This window comes from Caloenas nicobarica, chromosome 2, assembly GCF_036013445.1.
Source record: "Caloenas nicobarica isolate bCalNic1 chromosome 2, bCalNic1.hap1, whole genome shotgun sequence".
NCBI classification, from domain to species: domain Eukaryota; kingdom Metazoa; phylum Chordata; class Aves; order Columbiformes; family Columbidae; genus Caloenas; species Caloenas nicobarica.
The window spans coordinates 46,282,617-46,298,620 of NC_088246.1; the positions used below are offsets into that span (position 1 = coordinate 46,282,617).

The following is a 16,004-nucleotide window of genomic DNA, read 5'->3' on the forward strand; positions in this document are numbered from 1 at the left end:
GTTATGCTTTTGTTTCAGGAGGGTTTGGAAAAAGATATCAATTTTTATTTCTTTTGTCTTTTAAATGTGTGCCTGTTATATATTATTTTCCATTTTAGCATAGCAGTTGTATTCACCACAGGTTGTTTGTGTTAGAGAAAACCCAACTGGGGCATGATTTCAGGCCACAAAAGCTGGATTCAGTTCAATGCTGACCATGCTTGAACAAGATGATCCCGTGAAGTCCCTTCCAGTCTGAGTTATTCTATGGTTCAGTGATTTTGGACCAAAATCAATACAGATCCTTTGAGGTCATTAATTTGCATATGATGAGGATCTGACCTTTTGCCAGAGACAGCTTTAACCCTGCTTATCATGTCATCAAAGATGAACATTTTATTTCTGAAAACCTATCCCTTTATTTCAATTACAGAACGCATTGCTAGTGGCATAACATGGATGGTATAAAATCCATTTTCTCTCTTTAACATCATGCATATTGTCTGTATCTATACTTTGAACTCATAATTTCCTTTAGAGATCCCTGAAGACCCAGAAATTGCAGAAGAATATTATAATGATGAGTTTGAATCCTGTTCAGAAGGCAGTGAAGAGGAGGAGGAGGATGTGGAAGTGTCACAGACGATCTTTAAGACAAATCACCAGGTATATGTGACCTTTGGGAAAGCAGTATACACTTGATGCTCATTTTCCATATGAAATTAAGCTTCTTCCAAGATTTTATCCTACTGACATGAGTGAAATTTGGTTTTTTTAAAATAGGAATGTGTGTATGTATATAAATACCATGAATTAGTTATATGTTTATGCATATGTAATTCTTCTGAGACATTGTTGAGAAAGATTCTTGCATCCCTTCAAGATTAAGGACAACACTCCCATGAATGCCATAAGCTGGTTGTTGTCAGTAAACTTCCTTGCGACTGTAAAACACTCAGAGTGGGGTTCTCTCACATCTTAGCATGGGTAAATTAAGTTCAAGCTGAAAGTATACTCCAAGCATAAGATCTAAATCCCAGTTCTAATTCCTAGGCAAAGACTGGCACCTCTAGCTGCCACTTCTTGCTTATATCAGACATTTTCTAGGTCAGTGTAATGAACTATGAGGCTAAACAACTGCAAGGCTTGACCAGCAAATCTGTAAAGTTTCCCAAGAATCTCAGAAAGAGTCAGTGAAGAGGAAACTTATTATTGAAAGGCTTAAAGTAGCTTTATCAGGTGAGACTGCCAGAAGAAAATCTTAGGGATTGCAGTGTGAAGAAGGCTAAAGATTATTGGAAAAGGCACCTAATTTAGATCTGATCAGAATGAGCTGAGATGAATCTTATCTCCAGTGATCAAGTGTCAGTGAAATCGATGAACCTAAATGCCCAAGCCAGTTCTGAAAATGGATCTTCCTAAAGTATTCAAGAACAATTCATTTCTCCCCTGGGCCACTAGCTTAAAGCATTGCGTATGTTGCCTCTCAATAGTGCTGCCTGGTTCTGCTTAAGATCATATATGTTATTCTGAGTTCATGTGCAAATTTTGCAGAACAGTGTGATGTCTTTTGCATTCTAGGGAACCAACCAAGTATGCTAATACTCTTCACTAAATTATAAATAACCGATACTGATTTTTGAAACTTTTGAGCTAATGGCTTCTTTAAGATGTAGTTTTTAAGGTGAAAATAATATGTTTGTGTGAGAAATCAGAATTTTACTTCTACCATGGTAGCAAAGAGTCCTGAAACTCTCCCACCAGTTAAAGTTGAAGTTTACTCCGAAGCAGCTTCATTCAATCTAGAAATGTCCTTCTAGCTTTCAAACTAATCAAGCAGGATGCTTTAAAATTCAGGATCAGTGTTATTCAGTAGTGGTCTAAAGAAATTATTAGTCAATTGTAAATCAGTGGAATATCTAAGAAAATGGTTTTTTTTCAGTTTGCTAGGTCTGTGTTTACCCACAACGCATAGACTTGCAAACACTGTGTTTCCCAGAAAGTCTACCACAAGATATTATTGAAAATAAATTATTGCTCATTTTCATCAGACTCTGAGATAATTATTTTTTCTTTTTAGAACGCGTTTTAAAATTTTCATTCAACTTTCATTGACGGTATCATTAAGTGTCAATCAATAGTATTTTCGAACAGGCAGACTGCTGCTTAGAATTAGTGAAGGGCAGAAGATAAAAATAGATTTCTCAATAACACAGAATAAATTAGGTGTTGGCAGTCAGATCTGAGCAATGACATCCCCTCATTGTGCAGTGGTGCAGAATTCGGTGATGACAAGAACTGACTCCCTGGGCTGGCAGAGCTCTCCCACTGGCACCCTCTTGTCTGTGTCCAGCCCAGGTGGCCCTTGGGCTTTACCAGCAGTTTGTGTGCACACAGAGCATTAACCCTCTGTGAACTGGCCTGCACAGGCTGACTTGGAAGCACCCATTGTGACCACTTGTCTTCTAGGGCTTCCTCTATCAAATAAACGGATTGTCTGTCTGTGTTTTTTCTTGTGTTGATCCCACCTTAGATAAAGCAGATGTGTTTCTGCATATTGACACAGTCACCTTTTCTTTCTCTTGGGAAGTGAGCATAATTTTCAACTTTCCCTTTCTCAAGTGAAAAATTGTGCAATAAGTCGGAGGTCAAAGCAGACTAAACTTAGCTGCACAAATCTGGACACCTATGTCTCAATTAACTGAATAGAATGTCTGTACAGTAAGGAGAAGTAAGCAAGAATTTTTAGACAATAATGTTATCTTGGTGTAAATATCTAGTGTAGATTAGATGGAATGTGCTGGGTGGTCTCTCTGGCGATTATAAAGGGATCTACAGTTATTAGGATGCATGGAACATCTTCATTCTGGATGTCAACAGTTGAGATGAATCTCTCTCAAAGGTAGGTGGGATCATGCTCAGTATTAATAAGCTTCAAATCCTACCAGAATAGAATGGATCTTGACAGTATATAAAATAGCAGGGTTTGCTTCTGCAGTCATTTACTTAATACCAGAACTCCTACTTGTCTTTCTATGGTAAAATTCATACTCTTAGACCCTTTCTTCAAAAATGCATTCATAAGTTAAGCTTTTGGAGGTGTGTGCTAATAAAGAAGTCATTCCACTGCAACACAGGATAAGGACTTGTAAGATATTTACCTTCCTAATCTGTCCAAATATCTCCATTTTCCAATGCCAAGATTGCTTTACTAGTTACTTCTGTGCAGAGTGTGTGGAAATGCTGCATCTGATGGTGCTCCCTGGTAACCCCATTACTTCAAACAATGATTAAAAAAAAGTTCTGACATTCATGCAGTAGCATGGGGTCACAAAAGTCATCTCATGAAAAACACATGGGGGTGCCTGATGTAGAAAGAGATCTGAGCTGTTTATTCAAGCTGTATTAGGCTCCCACAGATGTCAAGACAGACTGAGAAGTAGTGGCCTTACGTGGGATGCAACACCTCTTCAGTTAAGAAGGTACAGTTAGGCTCTGGATCAGTATAATTTTAAAGATTCAGGATGGGAGCTGAGACAGCTATTTTTCCCGTGTTGGTTTCTTTCAATACAGCCTGTGTGTTTCCAGCTATTTTGTCCAGTTGCAGATCTGGAGTTGCCACCAATTTCAGACCCTAAGAACATCTGGACCTCTCATCTTGGTTGTAGCCTTGGAGTTTAGTGTCCTTTGTCCCTTTCTTTTGGAGCAGAAATGAAAATAGCCAGATTTCAAGCAGCAATTTGCCAGTTACTTTTCCAGACCTCTACCTCTTCCAGATAATGTCTCTTTTGCACAGGTTTTTTTCTAGAAACACTGGTTTGTAATTAGGGGGAAAACATGAAAGAGAATGAGGAACTGTTTCTCTAAATATCAAGAAACATGAAGCTCAATAGAGGTTTCATCTTGAAAAGTTAGCGTGCAGTGAAGCTTTCATCAGCTTTCATTTAGCAGAGATGCTAATGGATAGTTTTTACTGCAATTTATCACCTTGTTCTTTGTGTTTTCTTTTAGTGACAATAATAGCAAATTCACTCTCTTCATTATGACAAAGTCTACTAATGTGGTACATTAGCTTTGTATTTTCATTTTCTAGGGCACTTCTAAGATTGTCAAGCCAGATAATCAGCTGGCATAAATTATCATAGCTCCAGTGCCTGTAGGTGGTCTGTGTGCTGTCACCCAAAAAATGCTCCACTGGATTCCTAACACATGCCTTGTCATGTCCTGTTGCTGTTAGAAAAGTTTTGTTCTTTCTGAATTCAAAATGTGGGAGCATTCATCCACGCTGGCTCTTACACATAAGAGTGCCTTTCTTCTGCATGTCCGTCGGAGTCCCTTGCCTATTCTGTAGGGCTTTGCTTTCTCTGAAAAAAACAAACAAACAAACTAACCAACCCCCAAAACCATTAAATACATTAACAAGATAAGTGTAATAAATAAACCAGCTAAAATTGTCTTGGATTGCTAAACCCAAGTGGAGAAAAGGCATAGGTAGTTTATCCCTCAGTGTAAGTTGATTAATCATTTATTCAGCTATTTACCACTGCGTTAAAACCACATCTCTTCCTCATCGAAATTTTGTTTCAAGATAGCCAAGCTAAGACAGCTAGTTTCTTTGAAAACCAGTGGTGATGAAAGTGGTGAAAGCGTATCTTTTGCCTTAGAGCGTAATGGGAAAAAATCACCTCTGTTGTGACATTTGGAGTAAATATGATGTCCTGTTGTGAGAAGTCAAAGGTTTGGGAATTACAGTATTTATTCCATTAAAAAAGAAAAAAAGGTTTTATTAAACCAATTCTGTTATTATTGTATGTGGCCATTTGCCATTGTTTTGTCCAGAAGGGCAAAGAGGCTCCTTCAAACCTATAATCCTTTCGGTTGTTTGTTGAAATAGCCAACAAAGAAGCTGATTCCCATCTTGCAAACCTCAGCTAAAATAGCAGAGCCTGTTTCAAATATAAGCCTATGTAACAACACAGGATAGTGAAAGATTAGGTCATGCTCATCCATAGTAGCACTCACTTGCACTGAAAGGTCACCAACCAGCTAACAGTCATTGCCAACAATTTTTGTTGTCCTGTTAAGGTATACTGGCAGTTCCTCCATTTGAGAAATTTAAAATGAGCGTTTTGAGTAAGGTCACAGAGAAATATAAAGCAGATTGTAGAAGCTGAGGTCAATACTGATCTTGGGTTTGCTTTTTTTTTTTTTTATTCCAGTGTTTTAAATTTTAAAGCCATAGGCTGCGCGGTATTTTTTTTAAAAAAAGTTTTTGGCAGATTTTTCAGCAAGGGCTGATTTTCAGTTTTAAATAGTCAAGAAATGCCATATTTGTCAATGTGATATGCCAGCAGCTTCTAGAAACTGAGAGTCCACGTTTCTCTTGGATTTTAATAAAATTGTGATCTACTTCCTGGAGCACAATCATTGCTTAATGGCCAGATATTTAAATTTCATCTGTGTATATGAACAGCATTTCACATGAAAGATATTATGGCAAAACTGTTAATCATCTGTCTGGTAATAGAATACTTGAAATAGAAAAGTGCTAAAATCTCTTTTTAATTCAAATTTTTTCAATTAGTCGTTGTTACTAGATATATAAGTAGATGTAATTACATGAAACATAAGTATTAATTTGCAGTGGGCAGCTATCATATGGATAAGAAATTTGGGTATAGTCAAGAAGTACACACTTGCCTTTTTCAACATAATATTGGTTTAGATATTCCAGACCTAACCGATGAAAAAATGCTGGTGTATTTTCAGAGATTGCATACCACCCTCCATGATAAACATATCTTCTTTAAACTCCAAGCACAGTTGTTCCACACAATAGTGGTTTGCAAGGAATCTGACGTAAATAACTGTATATAACATCATACCCAAGCCTGGTAAAACAATACAGAAAAGGCCTTGAGCAATGTAGACTCTTTGTAGTCCTTTGTGTTTGTGGGATCGTACCTCTGGTACATGGTGTTTACATTTAAGTTTCTGCTCACACTAACGCTGTTCCTTATTTCATTTATCCTCAGGACAGTGATATCGAGGCAATGGTCAAATATTTGGAGAGTGTCCTGAATAATAGCTCATGGGGTAAGATGATACCTCTTCTTTAAATGTAACAGCAGCAGTTATTAGCAGTCTGTATTCATCACAGTCCAATTATTTCCATTTTGCAATAAAATAAAATTGCTTCCTTAGTTTACTGCAGAGAAATATAAATATGCCAAAAGAAAAGGCATAGGCAGTGAAGTGCTTTTGTTGAAAATAACAGAGCCATAAAGTATGATGGTCAGAAATGTTGAATGTTATAACAAAAGCTTTTAAAAACTTGGATTCTGCCATCTTTGCTCCAGAGGAAAATATTTAAGGATATGTAGGTTGGTTTATAGTTTCTAGTACTGGTAACAATAAGACAAAATGAATGAAAATATTAAAAAAAAATTAAGCTATGATCCAGGTTTGGATAATATTTTATTTTACAGTATTTCATTACAGGCACAGAAAAATCACAGAGAATTTAAGTTTGCAATTTGATCCTAAAATCTCGTGCACATTCTGTCTATAAATTTAGAGCTTGAAAGCCTGACTTCTCGTGTTGTACTTAAGAAAAAAGAAAACTTAAATGAAAGAAAGCTGTTTACTGAGGCTGGCATAGTCACTGTCCTTGAAAGCCCAGTTGAGTTCCCAAAGGCTCCCACGGGAACCGCAGTCTCATGTAGCTGCCTCATTTACACTCATTCAGTCAGGATAAACCTGCCTTAGTATTATCTTGTGGCTCTGACATGAGAATGTAGGGGAAGCTTGGGAAATCCTCCTTGTCGAGATGCCTTCAGTGCCAAGCCCTGTTTCACCCCTGCTCGTGAGCATGGACTGATGGAAAGAGAAAAGCAAAGAAGAAAAAGGATGTAAAGGAGTAATCAAAGCTGTGGCTGTCATAGTCTTGTAGCCACTGAATCGCGTCTGGTCACCTTCTGGGTCCCACGTCAGGGGGATCTTTAGGGCTGAAGGAAGGAACATTCATGTCCAGTTTGTCTTCAAATTCTGCACTCATTTATACATTTGCAGCATCATTGTCTGCTGTGGGTTTGCAGAACTGGAAATAACAACAAAATTTAGCTCTGTGCTTTAATATTTTGCTGTTTTAATGAAAGAGAGAAATTGCCTTGAGGGCTTCTGGTAATAACCCAGAGTATTAGCCAAAGACAAACAGTGGTATTTTAAAAAAATCTTAGAATTAAAGAGACTCTTGTCTTCCTCTTTTTCTTTCAGTATTAAGAACAAGAAGACACCTTCTAAAAGTGCAATATTAAAGAATTAAATTGTGCTTTAAACATTAAAAAAGTCTCTGACCAGTCTGTGCTGAAACTTAAAGCCTTTCTCCAAGCTGAGCTAGTAATTAGGTTTGTATGATCTGCTCCAAACATGATGATAATAAGAAAGAAATCTGCTAGGTTTCCTTTTATCTTTGTATGCTCAGTGTCACTGAAGAAGTTTAAACATTTGCTATTTTAAGTTCTTCCAATGTGAAGCTACAAAGCTGCAGTTGGGGTTATCTTTATGTTTGCTAACATTCATTTATACCTTGCTTTTTCTTCATTGGGCTGCAAATTCGTGTTACATTGAAATTTTCTGTATATGGTGCATTTTACATAGGTTAGATACGTGTTCTCTTTGTTCACCCTACAGCTAGTTACGTCCACTTTCAGGTCTGCATTTCTTTAATTGGTCACTAGCACATTGCATATAGCCATGGGATTGCCAGTACCAGGCTGTGCCCCACCTCATGTCATCCCATACCCGTAGTCCTTTACACCTCATCCTTTGTCCCCACTTTTCAAAGCATCTGCTGTTGTACCAGGCCTGTATTTCTCTACATTAATTGAATTAAGTTAGTTATAAGGTGTCATTCTACACAGAATACTACTATCCATCTAAAAATGCGGGTTGTATGATATAAAACCAAGTGGAAATAAAACAAAATACCCACAACTATCTGGTCATTAGAAGAACTACTTTTACAACTTAAGCAATTAAATTAAAAAATTAAAGTAAAAAAAAAAAAAAATTTTTAAAAGTTCCTGGCAGGTCAAGACAAGTTCAGACAGAGCCCGAAGCCTTGCAAACTCAAGTCCAAGTGTGTGACCTGGTACCAGCAGTGGCAATACCATATTACTGGGCTACAGAGCTACAACAACATTATAATGGCTACTCCTGAAAACAGTATGGATTTCATGGCAATAACAGGGCAGATGCAGAAATCTGGCCTGGCCAGAATTTGTTGTGGTACCTTTCGTTGTTAAAGATACTAAAAAATATATATATAGCATTTCAAACAGATGTTAAAGAACACCCGAGTAGAATAAAACTAGAACTATTTTTGTGTCAGCAAGGGCTGTGATAAAGATGATGCAATAAATATGCATTGTTTTTCCACAGGTGAAGTTTCTTTACTATAAACCTCAGTGTTGGAGGGCAAAAGGACTTTTGAAATAACTGAATTTTCACCTCAAGAATTCCCAGAGTCACTATGAATACCAGTGCTTTAGTGTGGTACAAGGTTCATTTTGGGTTTGCTATACAGTTCCATGTGGACTGTATTTGAAATAAGAGAGTCAGTCCATGCTGATAAAGTTTTAAAAATTGGGAAGATCCCAAAAAAGAACTGCAAAATGAAAAGAAGTTTGAAAAACTGGTTTTACAGCTTACCAGATCTACTTAGCTCAAAGGAGGAGAAGGTCAGAGGCAGTTGGGTCACTTTGTATTGTTTATAACTTCAGGAAAATACATCTGGTTCTAAGGAGCTTTTTAATCTTTTAGAAAAAGACATTGTAGGATCTCTTATGCAGCAGTGAAAGCTGAAGAAAGAAATCCAAATTCCAAACAGAAGTCTATGATTCAGTGGAGATATCTTCACAGCACATAATGGCTTACCAAGAGATGCACTAGGTCTATCACCAGTTAATTATTCGGTTGTTAGCAGAAATCTTAGTAGGAATGTCTTTGGGCCATAATGTATGAAAAGTCTCACCAGATAATCATAATCACCCATTTTACATGTAAGTATCTGTGAGGAAATGTCAGCCAGAGGATTTGTTTCCCTACAGATCCTTTCATCTTCCCTTCAACAGAGCAGGAAGGATGCAGTGAGAATCTCAAACTGGTACTCCATGACCTGAGAGGATAAAGATCTTTTGCCCTTTGAAATACATTTAGAAAGCTACAATGCCGGTTTATGAGAAGTCAGTGCTCTTGTCGTTTCATTTGATTTTGTTTAATGAATCAAGAATTATATGTTGCAAAAAAACCTGCAGATAGTTATTTGGCCACTTTTTGAAGAAGCATAATTCCTTTTTCTGTGTTGATGTATGGGTAAGCAAACTGATCGAACTGGGTGCAAAATATACTATTAATCAAGTAACTGCTTCTAAGAAGATACCTCTGATGTGGGTTACGAATCACCTCAGGAATAATTTTTGAGGTTTGTTGTAGCAACAACATGAAAAGCTTGTAGCAGTTTTCACTGAGAACTCATTTTTTATGACTAACCACAGCTTTGCAGCATCCTACAATCTGTAGTCCTTGCAGCTGCATCATAGTACCCAGAAAATCATATTAAATGGAGAGACAGATACTAGTCTGCATGTAGAGAACAAGTTTTGCTTGGCCAACTGCCAATGTGGAGGGTAGACAAAGTACAAATTATTTAGCCTGGAATCCCCCCCCAAAAAACCCAAGAAGAATGTCTTTAATAATGAAATGTCAGAGGAGAAGAAGATATTATAGCAATAAATAGATTGAAGACAGCAGAAAGAGTATACTGAGCTCTTAGTACAGTGATATATCCTGTAATAATAGGAATACCAGAATTTAGCTGGGACCTCTGGTTAAACGTACTCTTTCTTAAGATGGTGCAAAGATTACGTTTTCCTCGGACCACTGGTGCTCAGGGCATCAATTTTTTATTGCTTTTGAAGCTCTAAACCCCCACATCTGGACCTTAATTCTCTGCCAACTCAAAGAGGAGCGTGCCACCTAGTAAGTCATGAGCATCGCTTTGCACAGTGCTTGGGGTTTCCACGGGGCACCCTCAGGATATCTGAAATTTCCAGTGCTGCTAAAGTAATTGAGTGCTTACAGACCACATGCAAAAATTTATGGATATGCATGTGTAGTGTTACAGTAAATGATCAGGAAATGTTTTTTGCATTGATGGGTGAAGTTATTGGTTTCAAATAAGAACTGAGCTTGTCATTTTTCATCTTTTAAACTTTGTTAACTATACCTCAGTGGTAATACTTAGGCACTAGGCAACTGTTAACCATTAGGTGTAACGAGAAGTTAGGAAAACGTTTGTAAAAGTCAATCATCTGTTCACAGCCAGACAGCAGAGTCAGGAATCTGTTTCTTCTGTGGTCTCTCTCCATGTCTGCTCCCTGTCTTCTGAATCCAGCACAGCTCTGAATGCAGCAGACACTTACTGTGAGCAATTCAGTAGGATCCCTCACAATGGAAAGTTTTTATCTCAATACTCGACCTTATGTGATCAAGATCTAGCATCATATAAGACATAGGAGCTTGACTCCTGGGAAGGCCATGATTACACATTCCAGGGAAGCATTCAGTACTCTGGGGGTGTTTATGCTGTTCATGGCAGGAAGGCAGCTGCAAATTCCCTCTGGCTGCATGTGATCAGTGCTAATGCAATCCAAACTAAACCTCAGCTGAGTCCAAGCTAAAAAACCTCTGCTAGGAGGGGAGTGTGTATGCATTTAGACAAGGCATTGTGTTGGCTTGTTCAAATCCTATGCAGAGCCCTCCTGTGTCTGTTCAGAACTTTGGTTCTGTGTGGCATAACACACATATGTATGCAGGAGGTAGTTCCACCATGGTACGTATCTTTCTCTCTTAGGAAGTGAAATCCTAATGCCAAATATTTTGCAAGAAGAAACTGAAACAGTAGCTTTGTTTAGCTTAGCAAATTGAAGCTGAAGTAGGATCTCTTTTTTTTTTTTTTTTGATTGTAAAGAAATTAAAGGAGTATGCAAAAGGGAAGGAAAGAACTGAGTAAGCCAAAGAAATGGACTGGCACAGGAGAAAAATGAGCTGGTCAATAAAGAAATTATGTCTGGAAATTAGAAGAGAGATTTTAGCCACCAGGTCTCATTGAGACGCTGGAATTGTCTACCAATGGGAGCAGTAGCGGCAATAAATAAATAAATTCCTTAGGTTAAGCAGGGACTTGTGTGATGGAGTGGCAACATGAAATTACAGGATATTTGAGCTGACAGCTCTGACGGTCCTCTGTGATTCAGCACTTCTCTGTTCCTGTGGATGAACACCACAGCGGACTGTGAGCATTAGATCCTTAAATATTGCAACAGCCCACGAGGCCTGTAAACAGAAAAAGTGTGTGTGTGTATTTCTCACGTATGTATGTATACGTATTTGCATATACAGCTATGTTTTAATATATATATGCAGAAATAAAAAGAGTACCTTTGTCTGAGGGAGGAAGTGAAGTCATGAGTTAAGTACTTTCATTGTACAGTAATGATCAAGCTAAAGCAGAGGCATACCTGTTAAGGGAGAAGGTTCTTGCTCTTATAAATAAGTGCAAGAACAATGGAGAAAAATACTTATTGTCTAAGTAAATTTCCTTTTGTTGAGTATTCGTCTGTCCCACCACTTCCTCAAGTGACTGTCCTTTCTGTTATAATGTAATTCCCCGTGTGCTACACAGAAGCAAAATTGTTGTCACAATTCTGGTGCATTTAAGCTATAAATCTACTTGTCCCTCAGAAAGGAGTTGTTCTTAATGTGCATTTAATAACCTAATTCGTCTCTAATTAATGTGGCACTACCTTGCGAGAAACAAATATGTTCTTCCTCCTTCTTACTGCCATTGACTCTGCAACAGAGCTCAGGGGATGAAGGTGAATAAGGTTATGTGTCTGTGCATTGATTTGTAGGCTCGGGGACTGTCACCAGAGTGTCTCCAGGGATGCCCCAGGGATTCAGAGCTCTCAACAGAACTATGGCTGAGACCAGACTGAAACGCATGAGGGAGTAAGTAGCATATTTATGTGTTACCAGTATTGAGACAGAGGGGATGGATTTGAAAAATGAGAGAACACAGCAAAGAAAACCATGTGTTGTTTCCCCACCCCAAAAAAATCTTTACAACAAAAAAAGTGGACGGTAAGTTATTCTTTACAGACTGGATCCCTAATTGCCTCCACAGAGGATGGAGGTTGACTGTCAATTCTGATTGTTTTCTCGCAATCTGCGCTACCACTGTCATCCTTCCAGGATCTAGTTTGCCTTTGCTGTCGGTGTTGTTCAGAACTTTGCTTTCCTTATTAGCTCAGCACATGCCCATAAATCACCTGCAGATATCCATGTGCCCACCATGTTTGCTCCCTCAGCCACGCTTCATTCTTGCCTGTAATGAAAGACTAATGGATTTGTTTCCCATGATGATACAATGATTTAAACCAAACATGATTGCTGTTGGCTGAGATTTTCAAATGAGACAGTGGAATTCACACGTGCAGCTCCCTTTGAAACGCATTGTCTAATTGTTTTCAGCGTCATTGAAACCCCAGCTTTATTAGGAAACATTTCAGTGTCTTAATAAAGCAAAGAGTTGTGCTTCCATTTTAGAATGTACTGGTTAATGTATCTTGAGCTTTTATCTTGATTCAGTAATTTCTGGCCTTCTGAGATTTATTGCACCTTAATTTAGGTACTCGTCTGATAATCATAATGCTATGTATTATTTCTGAACTTAAATTTTCTTTGCAGTGTTGCAACATTCAACTGATCTCAGATTGTAAACTCTTTCAAAAAAGGACCGTTTTCTCTTGTGCGGGTGGACAGTTCCAACAATATGGTGGATGCTATCAGAATACAAATAAGTTCAGTTAATACTAGTAGTTATTTAAGTGAATCCCCTAAAGAAAATTAATTCAATCCCAACAGTGTTGATGCCGATCACTGTTTAGAGCAAATTACAGTCACAAATGCATTTTGTATTCAAGGGAAATACCAATCAGATTTACTCCAGATAGAAGATGTTCAGTTTTATGATATTTCTAGATGTAGCAGGTCCTAAGGTTTAACTTCATCATTTAGCCTTTACTGTGCAACCAGTCAGCAGGTCTCACAGCCTGCCACACTGATTGCTTTCCATTCCTGATTTCCTAATGGAATTCTTCCATTAGTTCTTTAAAAAAGGTAGATTCATGTAAAATAACATGAATAACGGCAAAAGGGCCTTCTAGCCATTTTTAATTGACACGTAAATCATCCAGGCTTGCAAACAACTGCAGCAGGACAGTCATTTGACAAGATGTGACGTGCTCGTTGCTTGAGTCATCACAGTGTGCTGCACTGAATGTGTTTTCTGGCAGAAGAGAGACTTACTCTTTATCAGAGAGCCAATTTAGCTGGCTTCTACTGTATTCTTGTGCAGGGCTTTTTACCTATATTCATGTGAGAGGGAAGTTGTGCTAGAAGTCCTTACAGGATATTAGAAGGAAGCCATGGATGTTCTTGAATATGGTAGGTAGGAGTCCTTTGTCTTCTCCCCTTATAAGTAAAAAAAAAAAAGCTCAGGGTTTAACCTACAGACAACCTGATAGTGTTTATGATTCAGTCACTAGCTTCCTTCACTACGGTCCCCAAAAACTTTCCCTGGCATCTTCTTTCCAGTTCCCATTGTGTTGTGTTCCAGCATTTTTAATTGCTGTCCTCTCAGTAGAAGTCATAATAAAATCACCTATGCCAGTGACAACAATTTCTAGTTTGTTATGCTTTGTATTAGCATTCATTATAAAGTTTATAGCAGTAGATATTTAACTTTACCCTCCATGTGGAGTTCATCCTCTCTGCAAAAAGTCTGCTTCAGTGCTGAGTATTTTGGTATTGGGATCTTCTGCAGGTTTGATAAGAAATCTCTGTTTCTTGAACTAGCTCCGTCAAAGGTTATCTGAGATTTTTCTCATTATGCTCCTTCGCAGCCTTGCATATTAACAGTAAGAAGTCAGGCAAATGTATAAATCGGAGTTGTGTGACTTATATTCCTCGTATTGGGATTTTAGGCTGAGGAATCATGTTAGATGCAGGAGACGGGAGGAGATCTTTCTCGGAATTTTCTGTCATAGCCACCATCTCATTCTCATGGTGGTTCCTATCCATGGTGCACGTCTCAGTCTGAGAAGCTCTAGTCCCACATGCTATCCAGAGCCAAATTATCTTAACCAGAGAGATCCATGAGGAAAAACTAATGTTAGTGCCACTGATGCTCACCTATAGAGACTTTCCAACTGTGCATTTCAGAAGAGAACCACACTGTTCTTCAGAAACAACTACTCAAGCCAAAGATTTTTTTTTTTTTCACCATCAGATAAAATTGTTATACCACCTATTTTTTTCCCCCCTGAGGTCCACACAGCTTGTCAAAGTCATCTTTACAAGATGTCAGCAGGTTTGGCAGTACACATGACCTGAAAGAATGGCTTTGTCCCTAAGGAAAGGCTTTAGAAGAGTCGTCGTAGCAAATGCTAGCTTGTTTTCTGCCAGCTTCTGAAAAACTTGCTAGACAAACCCAAACTTCAGGCTTGGACTGAGCACTGAGATCCAACTTGTTTAGATCTCTAGCTGAAAAAATTTTTCTGCTTCTTTTCAGCTTACTCTATCGTATACTGAGGCCCTTCTTTCCAAGTTTTTGACCACCTCAGCCACAACTTGACCACAACGAAGGGTCTGGCAGGAGCACAGAAGCCTGTGGAAAGTTTTATGATGTGTGTTTGACATCTCAAGTCTGTGCAGGTTTCATGATTAAAATGAAAAAGCGAAGGTGAGAAACAAGACAAGTATGTGCAGAAATTTGTGGAAGAGAACAAGCCTTATTAGGGGTGTTGGTGCAGTTGGCTGTATTCACAATTGCACCTCCCTGTTTTATGAAGTATTCATATCGCTGGTCTCCAGTGAGTGGAGGCTTCCCTTTGAAGCCTCTTTGGCACCGTGGTCAAAATTCATTTCTTGGCTTTGTAAAATCAGGATTTGTGTTTTACAGAGTAAGGCTAGTTTCTGAAAAATGGAATAGCTATGGAATAGAATGTATGTCCTGTTCTCTCTTTCCTGAAAATATAAAAAGAAATAAAAATGTAGGAAATGAGGAAAAAAACTTAGTACAGAGTGTTTTGTACTCCTTTGTGGAGGTATCCGTGAATATATAGAATGAGTCATTTTAATAGCCATGAACTTTAATATGCAGTTTAGAATTCAATAAATTGTATGTCAGTAAAAGGAAAAGGCTTTTATGTCCCGGATTTTAAGTAAATTAAAATCCTTTAGCACAGCAGTAAGCACCTCTTACTCAGTCCCTGAAGTCTTACACACAGCAGCATACCATGATCAGGCAAAAGACTTCATCATCACCTGCTGAGTGTAAGTAAAGCCGTCTTTCAGAAGTCACAGAGAAAAGGCATTTGGTGATATTTTTATTCTGTTCCTGTGAATGCTCATAACACTATTGGTTTAGACTCAGGAGCAGTATGCATATATACTTCTTGTGCTTGTGACATTGGCATCAAATGTATTTGTTTATCTTAAAAATTCAGAAAGAAAGGTCACACTGAAGTCATTGAATAGGCATTGGATATTCTTTAAGAAAATTAGTCCTAAAAATGCCTAAAGTATAGAAGACTTTTTGTACACTTATTTCTGCACATTTTTGAACTATTTTTGTAAAGAAATGGATTATTTGGTTTAGTGTTTTACTAGATGTTGGGTAGACCTTCCTGAGGGCCAGCTCTGAGCCTTGTGAAACTGGTTGGTTATTGACATCATTGAGGGGTGGCTGTAGGTGAAGGCAAAAGCAAGAAATATAGAAAAGCTAATTGGGTTTTTAGACTTCCATTAATAAAATTTTCAGTGACTTTTTAATTGCCATTGACTGTCATCTTGAAAGTGTCATGATGTAAACATGCATGAGGAATAAGATGGCCTTTCAC

At 38.1% G+C, this 16,004-nt stretch overlaps 1 protein-coding gene across 1 annotated transcript in view; it reads left to right on the top strand.

The window, feature by feature from the left end:
- Positions 1-16,004, top strand: part of NEK11 (NIMA related kinase 11) — an 87,313-nt gene that overhangs the window by 62,167 nt on the left and 9,142 nt on the right. The window contains exons 12-14 of the mRNA XM_065627291.1: positions 518-645; positions 6,015-6,075; positions 11,955-12,051. Coding sequence (XP_065483363.1) covers positions 518-645; positions 6,015-6,075; positions 11,955-12,051 — 286 coding nt within the window. The remainder of the gene's footprint in view (positions 1-517; positions 646-6,014; positions 6,076-11,954; positions 12,052-16,004) is intronic.